We start from the raw sequence: 15,918 nt of genomic DNA, 5'->3' as shown, positions 1-15,918 counted from the left end.
AAGAAAGAAAGAAAGAAAGAGAGGCAGAGATAGAGAGAAAGAAAGAAAGAGATAGCAAGAGAGACAGAGAGAGAGAAAGAGAGAAAGAAAGCAAGAGAGAGAGAGCAAGAGGGGGGGAAGGAGGGAGAGAGAAAGACATAGAGGGAGGGAAGGAGGGAGAGAGAAAGAGCAAAAAAGAGAGGAAGGAAGAGAGAAAGGGATGGAGAGAGAGAAAGAAGGGAAGGAAGGAAGAGAGAGAAAGGGGGAGGGAGAGAGAAATAGAGCGAAAGGGAGGAAGAGAGAGATTTTTTTGTCCAAACTTTTTTTTAGCCCCCCTCCTCCCCAGCTCAATGTTCCCCAGGATTTTGAAAATATGAATAATGTGCTGCGGCTCAAGAAAGGTTGGGAAACACTGCTGTAGTGAGATGCAATTTCTGCAGATCAGCTAAAAATATGGGGTTAGTTGATTCTTTGAGGCGATGCTTCCTAAGCCACATTCTGTTTTGGGCTGTTTAGCTGTTCAGCTTTTTGTGGACTGTCTGGAGAACTCTGGGAGAACTATTGTAGGAATGTGGATATAGAAATTCACTCCCACAGCTCTGGTATGTAGGTTTAGCAACTAATAAAAGGATCTGTAGAATATATTAGTTTTTTACAAAGCCCAATTCAGAATCTCTTCTATTCAGTTGCCCTAAAAATGGGGAAAATGTTTGAAGGATTCGTTTCCTTCTTTCTTTTTTTGGTGGATTTTCTTTTAAAGCAAATCTGTTGATTCTCTCATAGCGGATATAGCATCCAGGCATGGGTTAATTCTGTCTGCTCGCTGATTGGACTGAGTCTGTCAAAGCTGTTCAGGTCACGCCCTTGCTGCTTATCTTGACAGCTTTTTCAGTCGCTCAATGAGGATGGTCGTGCCTTTGATTGTCAGAAATGGGCAATATGTATTAAACATATACAGTTTTGTACATGGACATAATAATTTTGGTTTTTAATTAGTCTTCTCATGATAGGCAGAAACAAATTTACAAATTACACAAATTAGAATTGCTGTTCAATTTGGAGATCTCTTGTGAACCTATGGTATTTAAAAATCAATCAATTTATGACATTGAATAGAGGAGCTGTCACTATTATAAATGGGCTTCTTTTAGGACTTCGCTGTTTTACCATCATGGAATCATCAATATTGGGCCTAATTGGTGGGAAGGGTATTGTATATAATTTTGTGATGGTCTATAAAACACCGAATAGATAGAATGTTTCTTGTGGTGGACACATAAAAGGATACACACCAAAGTAAGATAATGAAAATGATGATGTTATAAATATATTTTATTATAAATTCTCAGTCCTGATATGTTTTCATGAAAATACAGTGGATCTGCAATACATGCTACAAATGCCATGTCTACTATAACTTTTCCTTGAATAAGAGGTTTTTTTATTCAAAATAATTTGGATTGATTTTTTTTTAAAAAAGTGGTACATTTCTTTTTATGTTTTTTTGGCTGGACATTGAATATTCATCTGGTCCATCTGTATACTTTCTTTTGAGGAATTGACATCTTACAAGTATATTAGGAGCTATAAAACATTGCAGCTGCATGAACTGCCCTGAGTCCTGTAGGAGTGGGTGACATATAAATCAAATTAATTAAATAAATAAATAAACAAACTGTACGAACATTTTTGTTAGCATGAAACAATAGTTTATTGGTTAAAGACTTTTTTTCATAAAAGAAATGTAATAAACATGTAAAGCACATAATCTCTGGATTTATTTACTTACTTACTTACTTACTTACTTACTTACTTACTTACTTACTTACTTACTTACTTACTTACTTATTTGATTTTTATGCCACCCTTCTCCTTAGACTCAGGGTGGCTTACAACATGTTAGCAATAGCACTTTTTAACAGAGCCAGCCTATTGCCCCCATAATCCGGGTCCTCATTTTACCCACCTCGGAAGGATGGAAGGCTGAGTCAACCTTGAGCTGGTGGTAAGATTTGAATCGCTGACCTACAAATCTAGTCAGCTTTAGTGGCCTGCAGTACAGCACTCTACCTGCCGCGCCACCCTGGCTCTTTATTTATCTCATCCCTGTAATGTCAGCTAATTTGTTTAATGGAATACGAAGATTCCTATTTTAAATTTCAGTATCTATTAACCAAAGAGAGGATATCTCAAATATTTTATTTCTGTACCTGTATTCCTCAACTTATGACCACAATTGGATCTTGGTTGTTGAGTGAAATGGTTGTTAAACAAGACATCATATGATTGCCCATTTTATTGTTTCACTCAACAACGACTACAACCACTCCCGGTTCTTGTTAAGTGATTAGGTGGATTGTTAAGTGGATGGAGTCCCAAGAAGAAATACACTGGGTGTGTCAGGTATTTTTGTTTCAATCTTACATAAGGCAGCCACACTTGTAGTTGGAAAATTAAGGATTAATTAATCTAACAAATAGAACATAGTTTTAAAAAGAAAAATAACAAATGTACTTTCAAAATACAAAAGGAATTGACATTTTCAATTTGATCACTAGCAAATAATGTCTATTTTTTAAAGGTGGTGATGGCAGTTGCACAACTTTATTGGCATGTGGCACCCAATTCTGAAGCTGGTATAGTTGCTAAGTCCCTAGTGCGATTACTACGAAGTAACAGGTAAATCAAATTTATTTATTTTGTTAGCCGCTATTGATCATCCCAGCTAAGGAGTATATATAATTTTCAGTTATAAGTAGTGGAAGTAAACATATACAATATTTGAGTACTAATATGTTCTGAATGAACAATTTTACCAAACTTTTAGAGAATTAATATAGATAATAATAATATAATAACAGCACATTAGGTATAAATTTACTTTTTACTGACCCCTCGCATCCTGGACACAAATTGTTTCAACTCCTACCCTCAAAACGTCGCTACAGAGTACTGCACACCAAGACAACTAGACACAAGAACAGTTTTTTCCCGAACGCCATCACTCTACTAAACAAATAATTCCCTCAAAACTGTCAGACTTTCTACTAAATCTGCACTTCTATTCTACTAGTTTTTCTCATCATTCCTATCACCCATTTCCTCCCATGTTGACTGTATGACTGTAACTTGTTGCGTATATCCTAAGATTTTTATTAATATTGCTTCTTCATTGCTTATTTGACCCCTATGACAATCATTAAGTGTTGTATCACATGATTCTTGACAAATGTATATTTTATTTTATGTACGTTGAGAGCATATGCACCAAGACAAATTCCTTGTGTGTCCAATCACACTTGGCCAATAAAAATTCTATTCTATTCTATTCTTGAGTCCAAGAAATTGTTACAACTACATATCTAATTCATATGAAATAAAACTGAGCTATAATATATATTTTTAAATTTTTGGTTTAGCATGATCTATTCTAGTCCAGACCTGGGCAAGTGGTGGCCCGGGGGCCGCACACGGCCCGCCCGCTGTCTGTGACCGGCCCCTGGTCCAACCAGGAAGGAGAAATGAGGAAGGAAGGAAGGAAGGAAGGAAGGAAGGAAGGAGAAATGGAAGGGGGGAGGGAGGAAGGAAGGAAGGAGAAATGGAGGGAGGAAAGAAAGAGAAATGGAGGGAGGGAGGAAGGAAGGAGAAATGGAGGGAACAAGGAAGGAAGGAAGGAAGAAAAGAGAAATGGAGGGAACAAGGAAAGAAGGAAGGAAGGAGAAATGGAGGGAACGAGGAAGGAAGGAAGGAGGGAGAAATATATAATATAATATATATATATAAAATTGTAATTTATAATTTATAATATAATTAACTCCGTTCTACTCAATAATATACAGTATTGGGTAGAACTGAGTTAATTATATTAGTCCGGCCCTCTAAAATCATCTCAATTTATCATGCGGCCCCCTAGCAAAATTAATTGCCCACCCTTGATCTAGACAGATATTCAATAGAGTTATATTAGTTTCTTCTGTGGGGTAGGTTCATACATTTTGCCATGGAGTCCCTAACCCCCGGGCCGCTACCCGGCCTTGAACCTTTCGGAACTGTGCCACAGACATAGCAGGTGCTTATGCTGAACCATCCCATCCTCATCCCCCTCCACAAAGCCGACAAGTTTGGGGAACTCTTTTCTACCAAACCAAAAAAGTCACTGAACAATATTGTGATCCTCTTATGTGAAATAAAGAATAATAATGGACCACAAGCTTTCTCTAAACTCTTCCACTACTACAAAATTTTATTGCTTGTCAACTCTTACATTTCCCACATTATTGGTGCATATTAAAATGAAGTCAAACAAGATAATCTTTAAATTTAATTTGAGAATCTAGGTTTAATCCAGGATTTCACATACAAGTTCAGGAATCTACTGAAATATTTTCAGTATTGTATTTTAATATTGAGTAATTTTAATTTTGAATAAAATTTCTGTTCTATCAATGAAATAAGGTTTTAGAGATTTCAGCGTGGATTTCATTTTCGAGTAAAATTAGTGTTAATTGTGGATATACAGTAACTTCTTGCATCTCTGCATGCACTTATGATGATATTCATAATATGAGTTACTATGTAAATAATATTTGTCAAATTCAGTTGTATAAAATATATATGTAAGTAACTTACTAACCTTTACATATAGAAGCATAGTATTACCATTTTATATTCAGTTGATTTTTTTCATTATATATAGTTCTCATGGAGAAATAATTAAGCAAGGCATTAATCATATTCCATTCACTTTTAGGGAAGTACAATATATCGTTCTCCAGAATATAGCAACAATGTCGATCCAGCGCAAGGTTTGACATATTGGCTTTATACATTCAAAATACTTTTGATCTTCATATTTGTTGATATTGATTTCTTGTTCTATTTTTGTTTCCATGCAGGGGCTGTTTGAGCCTTACTTAAAGAGTTTCTATGTTAGGTCGACTGATCCAACTATGATAAAGACATTAAAGGTATGTTTGGTATAGGTACTTTGCTAATAAGTATATGCTAACCCTATAGTTATTCTTTAAAAATAAATGTTTCTTATATGTGAATCTAATTACTGAGACTTACAGCAGATGCTGTAAGTGACATGTTGTTTTTCATAGATCTGTTAGACATATGTCTAAATGTCCATTCAACATTTCATTGAACGCCCATGAGATATTTTTACTACTAAAATAAGTATCAGTTCAAGACTCTTCCATTTAGTCTTTCATCAATCCCCAAGAAGGACACACTGAGAAACTATCCAAGTGACTCACTCCAAGTGGATTCTGCAGAACAGGGTAAGAGGGAGAATAGGACAGTGAAAGCAGAATCTAACCTCCTGCCAGGAAGAGGTGATTAATGAAATATATTAAGAAAACAGCATGGAGGAGATGATCTACACACTGAAGTTATGCAAAGGAACCACTTCATTCAAGACCTCTTCTTTCTCTGCATTCAAGAAGAGGATAGGCAGCACAGGAGAGCTCAAGCACCTCTCTTTTTCTGGGTTAGGAGAAAGATGACTTGTACATTTATAAAAGGAAAATGTTAATGCACATGCAAAAATGGCTACAGTCTATACAGACTTCAGAAACAACAAACATTCCCATTATCCCAGGGATGGATTAGGAAGTTAAGCCCAAACAAAGTTTTGGTATGTTGTACATAAAATAGTGGATTATTAAATTCAGGTTTCACTTTTTTCCAGGGGGAATGATTTAGGAAGTCTAATTATTAGCGTTAGTGATGAGTTGGAACTCTGCTGAGCAAGAGACAAATGTTCTTGACCAGTAATACAGAGAAAATGCTTTGGACAGAAAGTTTCTCATTGTACTTATTGGTTGGATATATGGGTAGTTTATCTAGCTCTTCAAATATTTCTCAGCCTAGCCTCAGGGCAACATATACTTACTCAAGTGACTAATATCACAAGATAAATAACTAAGGGTTTACTTGATCAAAAGAGATGGAAGAAGTATCCTATTCTTATTCATCTGTAGTACAACCCATCAAGGACGATCGGAATGGATGGATGAAACAGCTGAGTCACTTTGTTAGCAAGTATTAGACAGTGGTACTATTACTTTAGGTGTTCCCCTCAAGATAGTGGAGAAACGGGAGAGTTGAGTACAGATGTATTTGTATGCAAGATCAATTTGTAAGATCTTCACAAATGAAAGGTTTCTAAATTCTTCTGAAAATCAAGAAAGAAAAGAAAAAGAAAATCTAGAAGGAAAGAGCCACAGTAATTTTGTTGCTTGGATGCTCCTATTGGATTCTTGGTTTTCTGGATTCTAGTCTTTCTGCATTAAATATTAACCCAGTTTAACTTTTGCGTTTGTTTTGGTAGGTAGACACATGGCAAAACCCTGGGTCTCAGCCACCTTTTATTTTCAATAAATGTTGATAATGCTTCTGGTAGAGCAGAAATGTTTTTAATACATTTTTATAAATTAAATTTATTATAACCCTGATTTTATGACATAATGACATTTATGACAATCACATTTGGCCAATAAATAATTTTATTCTATTCTATTCTAAGTTAGGAAGCTTCCATAACTGAAGTAAAAGCTTCAGCTTGGCTAGCATGAGTTGAGCTAGTAGTTCCTTCAGTACAAAGTATTTTATGATGCATAGATAAAATTTATACTGGCTTTAATATAGTTTCTTCAATTCTGGAAAAAAATATTCTATCAACAAGTACAAAGTTTGAGTTTATAACTTCCCATTTTTAGTTTGATAAGACCATTTTATATTTACAGTTTTCAATGGTTTATAAGAAAGGAAAAATAATTGTAGTACAGTGATCCCTCGATTATTGCGAGGGTTCTGTTCCAAGACCCCTCGCGATAATCGATTTTTCGCGATGTAGGGTTGCGGAAGTAAAAACACCATCTGCGCATGCGCGCCCTTTTTTTCATGGCCGCGCATGCGCAGATGGTGGAGTTTGCGTGGGCGGCGGGGAAGACCCAGGGAAGGTTTCTTCGGCCGCCCAGCAGCTGATCTGCTCGGCAGCGCAGCAGCAGCGAGCAGACGAAGATCGGAGTTTCCCCGCCGCCCACGCAAAGGGGAAACCCCGATCTTCGTCTGCTTGCTGCTGCTGCGGCCGCCCAGCAGCTGATCTGCTCGGCAGCGCAGCAGCAGCGAACAGACGAAGATCGGGGTTTCCCCGCCGCCCACGCAAAGGGGAAACCCCGATCTTCGTCTGCTCGCTGCTGCTGCGGCCGCCCAGCAGATCAGCTGCTGGGCGGCCGAAGGAACCGTCCCTGGGTCTTCCTCGCTGATGCCCCTGCTCGCCCGCCCGCCGCCTGCCGCCCGCCCGCCGCCCGCCAGCAAGAGGGGGAGAGATAGAGAAAGAGAGAAAAGGAAAGAAAGAGATGAGAGAGGGAGGAAGAGAGTGTGAGAGAGGAAGAAGCAAGATAGAGAAAGAGAGAGAGCAAGAAAGATGAGAAGGGAAGGAAGAGAGTGACGTCATCGGGTGGGAAAAATCGCGATATAGCATTTAGCGAAGAACGAGATCGCGAAAATCGAGGGATCACTGTATATCTTTATTACCTTAACATTTTATCTTGTTTTCTAGCTTGAAATTTTAACTAACCTAGCAAACGAAGCCAATATATCAACTCTTCTCCGAGAATTTCAGGTTTGTGCGTTATTTATATTTTTATTCAACATATATGATGTTCAGATTTACACTAATGTCATGTCCTTCTGTCCTTGCAAATTTGTTTAATGCTCCTAATGTTGTAGGTAAGAAAGATTGTGATATTTTTGGATTAAAGCATTTGGAGTAACAAAGGTGGTTGTTAATGGCCATATATACAGATGTTCCTTCAAAGTATTTTCTCTTTGTCTGATTTTCCTTAGGCTGTGCTTATTTAATAGATTGAAATGTTTCTAAAGCAACCTATGAATCAAGCTATTTTTGTACTCAGACTAATACTTGTTATTGAGTTATTCTGCAGTACTATTGTACATGAAAATAGACTGATTCCTTTTGAAATGTTTTGGATAACTACAGCTAGCACATCTTCTACCCCCACAACTGTTACTAAGCACTGAAGCTAGTTTCGGAGGTATGGTTTTCTTAAACCGAGACGATAATGCATTTCTCGTTTTCTTCAGACATACGTGAAAAGCCAAGATAAACAATTTGCTGCAGCTACAATCCAGGCAATAGGCAGATGTGCAACTAACATCTCAGAAGTGACGGACACCTGCCTAAATGGCTTGGTATGTTTGCTGTCCAATAGAGATGGTAAGTTAATTATTCTATTTTGTCTTCTGAATGAATGAACACTTTTATTTTCTAGTAACGTTGTACAGTAGACCTTTATTAGAGGATTACATAGAAATGTCATTTCCCTTAAACAACCTGAATGTAGGACAAATAGTAGCATAGCACCTATTTCAAGACCTTCAAATGATTCTGATTTTTTCGCAAAGATTAACCTTGATGTACCTAGAAGGCCATACTCCAGGCTTTCATATAAAAGATAAATTCATTTTTCATTGTTGCATTAAAGTAACTGTACTACAGAGGGCGCTATAAGCAGACAAATGTGAGGTTTTTGTGTGTTATTAAAGGAAGCATATCAAACTGTTTAGCCATTAATATATATCCACAGAGTTCATAATTCATTGTTTTTATTAATATATAAGAAAAATTTGAGATATGTAGTACATTTATAGTCTCATTGGGTCTAAATTATTACTGATGCTTTTCTGTGCAATTATACCCCTTTGATTGTTAATATATAATCAGTATTTTCACTTGCTGAAGTACTTTATTTTGCTATTTTCTATATTACGGACATAACTGTGTTTCAAATATAGCTTTATACTTGCATTATTTTATTGTTATATTAAAGTTACAGATTCCAGCAATGTCTTATGAATAGCAATATTTGCTGAGTCAAAAAGTCTTAGGAAGGGGTGGATTTATAGAGTAGAATTAATAGACAGAAATCATAATGTCCATCTGCTGCTCTCTTCCAAAATTCACAAAATGTATTTTGTGAAATTGCACAAATGTATTTAGAATCCGGGATGAATCTTTTCCATTTGGAGAAGTAGTTAGAGAAGAAAAATGAAAATTGTGAGTGTACTTAAATATTTTTCCCATCTCTTCTCACTGTTTACTTACATGCCAACTTCATATTTTACCCTGAACCAGTTTCACAATTTTATTGATTATTTATTTGATTTCGGCACACCTGACTCCAATTGATTTTGGGCTCACAGTGTAAAAATAAAGTACAAATATCGAAAAAAAGCATATCACCTAGTGCAATCCATGCCATTTCAATTCATGAAAGAGGTGCATTGATGACCTGACAGGAAGAGTAGAGTCTCTTTGGCTAATGTGTTCTCTAAGGTAGTATCTTTTCTTGAAGGACTTCATTGATAATATCTGGCAATTTGAATTTATTTATTCATTTATTTATTTTAGAAAATTTATATTGCTGCCTGTTTGCACATAGTGACTAATGGTGGCTTACACATATATAAAAACATCATATATAAAAAATAAAACTTATAGAAGAAAATAATAATTAATAAATCAATAAAATAATAGCTCCTCATCCCCAGCAACAACACACCACACAAGCCATTTAATGGGCTCCATCCTGCACTGGGTTTTCCAGTCCACTGGCAGAACCAGTTCTTAAGCACCTTCCTAAAGAGTGTTCAATTTTTTAGCCAGTCTAATCTCTGGGGGAATGATATTCCAGAAAGAAGGAGCCACCATGGAGAAGGCCCTTGTGGGTCCCACCAGGTGTATCTCCCTAGGGGATGGGACCTACAACATTCCTTGCCTCCCCGCTCTAGTTGGTTGAGTAGATGTGACCGGCAAGAGATAGACCTTGAGATAACCTGGTCCCAAGCTATGAAGGGCTTTAAAGATGACAATCAGCATTTTGAATTGCACCTGGAAACAAATCAGCAAACATTACAGGTGCCGCAGGAGAGGTGATACATATGCACCTCGAGGTCTGCACAAAACCATTTGGGCCGCTGCATTGGGTCAAAGCCAACTGACAATCAACAAACAAATAATTTTTTAAAAGTCAGTGTTATCCTGTATTAGTTAGGTCCATCTACCAGCAGCCTAGCTTCTGCATTTATACTACAGTAGTTGTATTTGTGGGAATTAGCCTAATTCAACCATGTGATAAGACCAGGAGTTTCTGGTTCCTGGACTAGATTGTCCAAGAACTAGCATATTGGTGAAGTTGGGCAAATACCTCCCTGACAAGAGTTTCACTGGCTGTTGAAGTAGGAACTTTAACTTGAAGAGGACCCACAAGTCGATGGCCTATGATCCCATCAACAGCAATAACTGAGAGGCCAAGGTCCCTATGGATAAGCAGCAACTCTATATTGTTTAGATTTAGTCTGAACATAGTTCTCTCCAAAATCCTTCAAAGCTTTAACAAGCCTTTTTGTAAATCCAATATAGACACTTCATTTGTTATTTGTATATCCCTTTTAATTATTCAGATATCAGCCGGTTATAGATAATAATAAAAAATAACCTATCCAATTAATAATAAATAAAAATAAATAAAAAGATATCTAATTCAGGGTGGGTTCCTACTTATCTTTCAGCTAATTTGCTTTCTCCCATGGTGCGTGGGTGCACTTTGTGGTCATGCATGCACTTTGTACATGTATGTGCATGCACAATTCCAAAATAGCTGGAGAAAAAACCCTGAAAACAAGATGGCGGCTGCATGCACAGTGCCAGAAATTCTTCTTCTGTGCATGCTCAGAAGACATTTTTTTAAAAAAAAACATGGCAGCACCGACAAACTGGTACTGACTGAACCAGGTCATCATGACATTACCATACCATTCGAGTGAATGGTTCCGAACCGAGAGGAACCCACCCCAATCAATTCCCCAGGATCATAAACTCAAAATTATCCAAACTGATATTGCCTCACTCATCTTACTTGATTTTGTAGAACTGGTATCCAGTTTTGACTAAAAGCAAACAACTTTATTCACAACGATAAGACTGACCATCCTAATAGAGTTATTGTTCTGCAGAAGTGCAAGACAAGCAGTTATGACCTATAAAGCCCTTCATAGCATCGGACCAGAATATCTAAGGGGCCGCCTTCTGCCGCACGAATCCCAGCGACCGGTTAGGTCCCACAGAGTTGGCCTTCTCCGGATCCCGTCGACTAAACAATGTCATTTGGCGGGACCCAGGGGAAGAGCCTTCTCTGTGGCGGCCCCGGCCCTCTGGAACCAACTCCCCCCAGAGATCAGAATTGCCCCCACCCTCCTTGCCTTTCGTAAGCTTCTCAAAACCCACCTCTGCCCTCAGGCATGGGGGAATTGAAATATCTTCCCCAGGCCTATATAATTTATGTATGGTGTGTTGTGTGCATGTTTTTTTAAATTATGGGTTTTTAACTTTGTATTATTAGATTTGTATTGTACATTGTTTCTATCACTGCTGTGAGCCGCCCCGAGTCTACGGAGAGGGGCAGCATACAAATTTAATAAGTAAGTAAGTAAGTAAGTAAGTAAGTAAGTAAGTAAGTAAGTAAGTAAATAAATAAATAAGCTGAATATTAGAGGATATTCTATTTTGTCACAACATATTTTGGAACTAAATAATCAATTTTCTAATTATTTGACTGTGATACATATCTTTTAAAAACGTATTTTATTATTTTATTTTACCAGAAATAGTAGTAGCAGAAAGCATAGTAGTAATTAAGAAGCTCCTGCAAACACAACTAGCACACCATAGTGAAATAATTAAACACATGGCCAGGCTCCTTGACAGTATAACGGTAAGTATTGGGTATTTACATATTATACTATGATGTTTAGATTTTTTTTAAAACTGAAATTTCTCTGAATTTCATTTGTTCAAGATAATTATCCAACAAATTATAATTTGTTGAATTCAGACTGTGTATTCCATGTATCTTCTAGAGCAGTGTTTCCCAACCTTGGCAACTTGAAGGTATTTGGACTTCAACTCCCAGAATTCCCCAGCCAGCGAATGCTCGGTGGGGAATTCTGGGAGTTGAAGTTTAGATATCTTCAAGTTGCCAAGGTTGGGAAACACTGTTCTAGAGTAAATAGGAAAATCAGCATTAAAATATATGCATGAACACACACATATACACATATCCATCTGTAAGTTTATGAATGATTCAAAAGTTTTAAGCTGCACATTAAAGATCATTAATATTGCACAACATCTGTACTAATAATCTCCTAATGTTTCAGATTCGATTAGGAAAGAGTGCTTGGAATACAACCCAACTCTATCTGCGTCTCATTTTAGCCACATGTATGTTTCTAAGTTCAGGCAGATACAGAAACCTTATCATCCTAAAGGTTCATCCAGGATGAACCTTTCCCATGTCAAGAAGTAGTTATAAAAGAAAAAGTGTGGGTGTGCCTAAATTTTCTGACAGGATGATCTGACAGGAAGAGTAGAGTCACTTTGGCTAATGAGTTCCTAATATAATAGTGATGCAGCTGCTTTAATAAATGGCTGATAAATATTGTATGTATTTGCATTCTTACAGATTCTGTAGCACTTCTTCCACATCAAATTCAAAGCATTGCACGTTTCTTTTATCTTCTATATTTTATCTTACCTACATAAATAACATTAACACTAAATTTCTTTTGTATTAGCCTGTATGGTCTTAAGATCTACCACATTTACCCTTTGGGTTATTACTGAATGATCTTTATCTTGACCTCTAAGCTACATTTTCTGATAGGATGAGAAGTATATTCTATGTTGTCTTTAATATATCTTATATCTGAATTATATTACAGTATTTCCTCGATTTCCGCGGGGGATGCATTCCGAGACCGTCCGCGAAAATTGAATTTCCGCGAAGTAGAGATGCGGAAGTAAATACACCATTTTTGGCTATGGACAGTATCACAAGCCATCCCTTAACACTTTAAACCCCTAAATTACCATTTCCCATTCCCTTAACAACCATTTACTCACCATTATTACTGGTACTCACCATTGAATAAGACACTTAGTGATCCTGATATTTATAAACATAATTATTTATTAACAATAATTTTTTTTTTGTTATTTATTTGCAAAAATTATTAGTTTGGCGATGACATATGATGTCATCGGGTGGGAAAAACTGTGGTATAGGAAAAAAATAGCGAAGTATTTTTTAATTAATATTTTTTGAAAAACCGTGGTATATGCTATTCGTGAAGTTCGAACCTGCGAAAATCGAGGGAACACTGTATATACGGTAATTTTTTTCTGAGGAATTTGGATCTGAAAAAACAATCACTGGTATGATAGGACAAAATATGGTTTGATTTCTCCTATGAGATGCAATTTTATCACACTAAAGTACAAGTATTTTAGTATAAACTTAATTCTCAGTTACATCTGTCCATAAATGTTTTGCTATACTTGCGATTATTTTGATTATAATATATATTTCAAAGCTTCAGGCAAATTAGCATTTGCTTTGTATTGATTATATTTTATAGTAATGCATTGCAGCACAGTTGTATTCAGGTTTATCTTGAAAAATCTTATCAAAGCAAATAAGAGGACTAAATGACGTGCTTTATAAATATAAGAATTGTTCTTAAAACTCTCAGGTTGTAATATGAAGGATAGCAAAATATACTCAGATGTTGCTGTTTTTATCTTCTGTGTCATCATAATTTCTCATAAGTTATATGAAGGGGAATACATTAGGCTTTATGTGATAAATATTACATCATGTTTATTCCTGGTTTAGAATTAATTTCCTTCATTGGTAAAGCCACTGTATATAGGATTTGAAAAATGCACTTAACTATTTGTCTATGCAGTATAGTATATAAAATAACAGATTGTATATTTTACAATATTTGTTTGATCTTCAAGAATAATAGAAAACAGAAATGTATACTGAATGTATTATTTTCTCTATTTAGGGTCCTTATATATAATTCAGGAAAAGCCAGAGAAAGCCAGTTAACTTTCTATCTTTATAACTGTGTGTAAATAATTTAAGAATGAGACAGACAAAGCATCCTGACCTTTAAAATTAGATGGATAGATTATTTGACATTGCAGAGGAGAGTTCTAGCTAAAGAATGCTTCTGCTCACAGATATGAGCAACAGACTTCTTGTTCTTTTTTTGTTGTTCTTGTTGTTGTTTCCTCCACCACCACCACCCCGCCCCCAAAATTTTATTGTTCCCATTTGGACTATTTAGCCAACATTTAATGAACATGATAACATGAACATGCATTTTCTTACAAGAGAACACATTCATTGTTGTATATTCATATACATGTAATATATACAAGAAGTATTTACAGTCTTTCAAAAGACTGCTTAATAATATTATGAGATATTTTTATAACATTGCAAATGTAGCTTTTGAGCTGTCTTAACATTTAAGTTACTTCTGCATTCTTACATAGAAGTAACGTTGGTTCTGCCAGGTGACTATACCTTTTATACTTTAAAAATTAATGTAGAATTTAGTTACTATTCTTTAGCCCGATTTCAGTGATACTTTGGGAGCAAGAAATAATCCCATTCTCATTAAGTACTAATGGCATCAGTCTTATATTATTTAATTTGATAAATGGACTAAAGCATTTAAAACTTTTCTTGTCTAACAATTTCTCAGTGTATCTTTTTAGCCCGTAAATCTTTATTTATGGATGTCTTAGCCATATGACAATAAAATACAAATATAAATATTTGCAAAATATTTGTTTATAATGGATTGCTATTAAGAGAAATGAATATAGTAACAGAGTTATGATGACAAATGGCAGAGGCAACTTTCTAGAGTGACGGACCCTGATATTCCTGATGAGATTAGAGCTTTTGAGCACAAAGTAGCGTAATGACTTTGCGAACATAAATGTTATTATGATGACTTTCAAGATGGGTGGGATAGAATTCATACTACAGACCTTCTTGGGACACATTGTTACACGTTTTGGTTCAATTTGTAGCTTCTCAGGAAATTTTAAGGATAGAATAGAATGCATTAAATATCCCAAATTCAAAAGCATGGTTCTAAAGTCAGCCAATTTGCCCCTGAATTTCAGTGACAAAATTTCAGTAGGAGACTGCAAGGAGTCACATATTTACCATCCCAATTAAAAAGAAACAGTGAACCAAAATATTTTTTATTGCAGAATGTCCCCATGTTTGCTGGTGGTTTGGAAATTGTGGCACATAACTTGTGTAACAACAGAGATAGGCCTTGAAAGTACTAAAATGGTTGCTAGGTTCCTTTTTATTGTCCATGTGAAGAAAAATAGCTCTACAAGCATCAACAAGCAAGATTTGGCAATTCAGAATGTCAATACAGAAAATGGGTGTAAAGACTAAATTTTATAATAATGCTATAGGATATTAATTATTTTCTTTTTAAAATTATTTTTCTTTTAAAAAGTTCAAATAAGATTGATTTTGATGTAATGTTAATATTTGAACACCCATCTTTTTGAGAATCTGACAGTCTCAAAATGGGTGAGCAGTGTGGTTGGGCGGTAGGAAAAGCAAGTAGGATGCTTGGCTGCATAGCCAGAGGTATAACAAGCAGGAAGAGGGAGATTGTGATCACGCTATATAGAGCGCTGGTGAGACCACATTTGGAATACTGTGTTAAGTTCTGGAGACCTCACCTACAAAAAGATATTGACAAAATTGAACGGGTCCAAAGACGGGCTACAAGAATGGTGGAAGGTCTTAAGCATAAAACGTATCAGGAAAGACTTAATGAATTCAATCTGTATAGTCCGGAGGACAGAAGGAAAAGGAGGGACATGATCGAAACATTTAAATATGTTAAAGGGTTAAATAAGGTTCAGGAGAGAAGTGTTTTAATAGGAAAGTGAACACAAGAACAAGGGGACACAATCTGAAGTTAGTTGGGGGAAAGATCAAAAGCAACATGAGA

General features: G+C 36.1%; 1 protein-coding gene across 2 annotated transcripts in view; it reads left to right on the top strand.

Moving 5' to 3' along the window:
* AP3B1 (adaptor related protein complex 3 subunit beta 1) overlaps window positions 1–15,918 on the top strand; it is a 187,579-nt gene that overhangs the window by 58,355 nt on the left and 113,306 nt on the right. For both annotated transcript variants that reach the window (XM_070743219.1, XM_070743220.1), the window contains exons 9-14: window positions 2,561–2,658; window positions 4,730–4,784; window positions 4,875–4,946; window positions 7,550–7,612; window positions 8,095–8,227; window positions 11,674–11,783. In XM_070743219.1, coding sequence (XP_070599320.1) covers window positions 2,561–2,658; window positions 4,730–4,784; window positions 4,875–4,946; window positions 7,550–7,612; window positions 8,095–8,227; window positions 11,674–11,783 — 531 coding nt within the window. The remainder of the gene's footprint in view (window positions 1–2,560; window positions 2,659–4,729; window positions 4,785–4,874; window positions 4,947–7,549; window positions 7,613–8,094; window positions 8,228–11,673; window positions 11,784–15,918) is intronic.

Source organism: Erythrolamprus reginae, chromosome 2, assembly GCF_031021105.1.
Source record: "Erythrolamprus reginae isolate rEryReg1 chromosome 2, rEryReg1.hap1, whole genome shotgun sequence".
NCBI lineage: Eukaryota > Metazoa > Chordata > Lepidosauria > Squamata > Dipsadidae > Erythrolamprus > Erythrolamprus reginae.
Note: the sequence above shows the minus strand (reverse complement) of the source record. Positions and strands in the feature narration are given on the sequence as shown.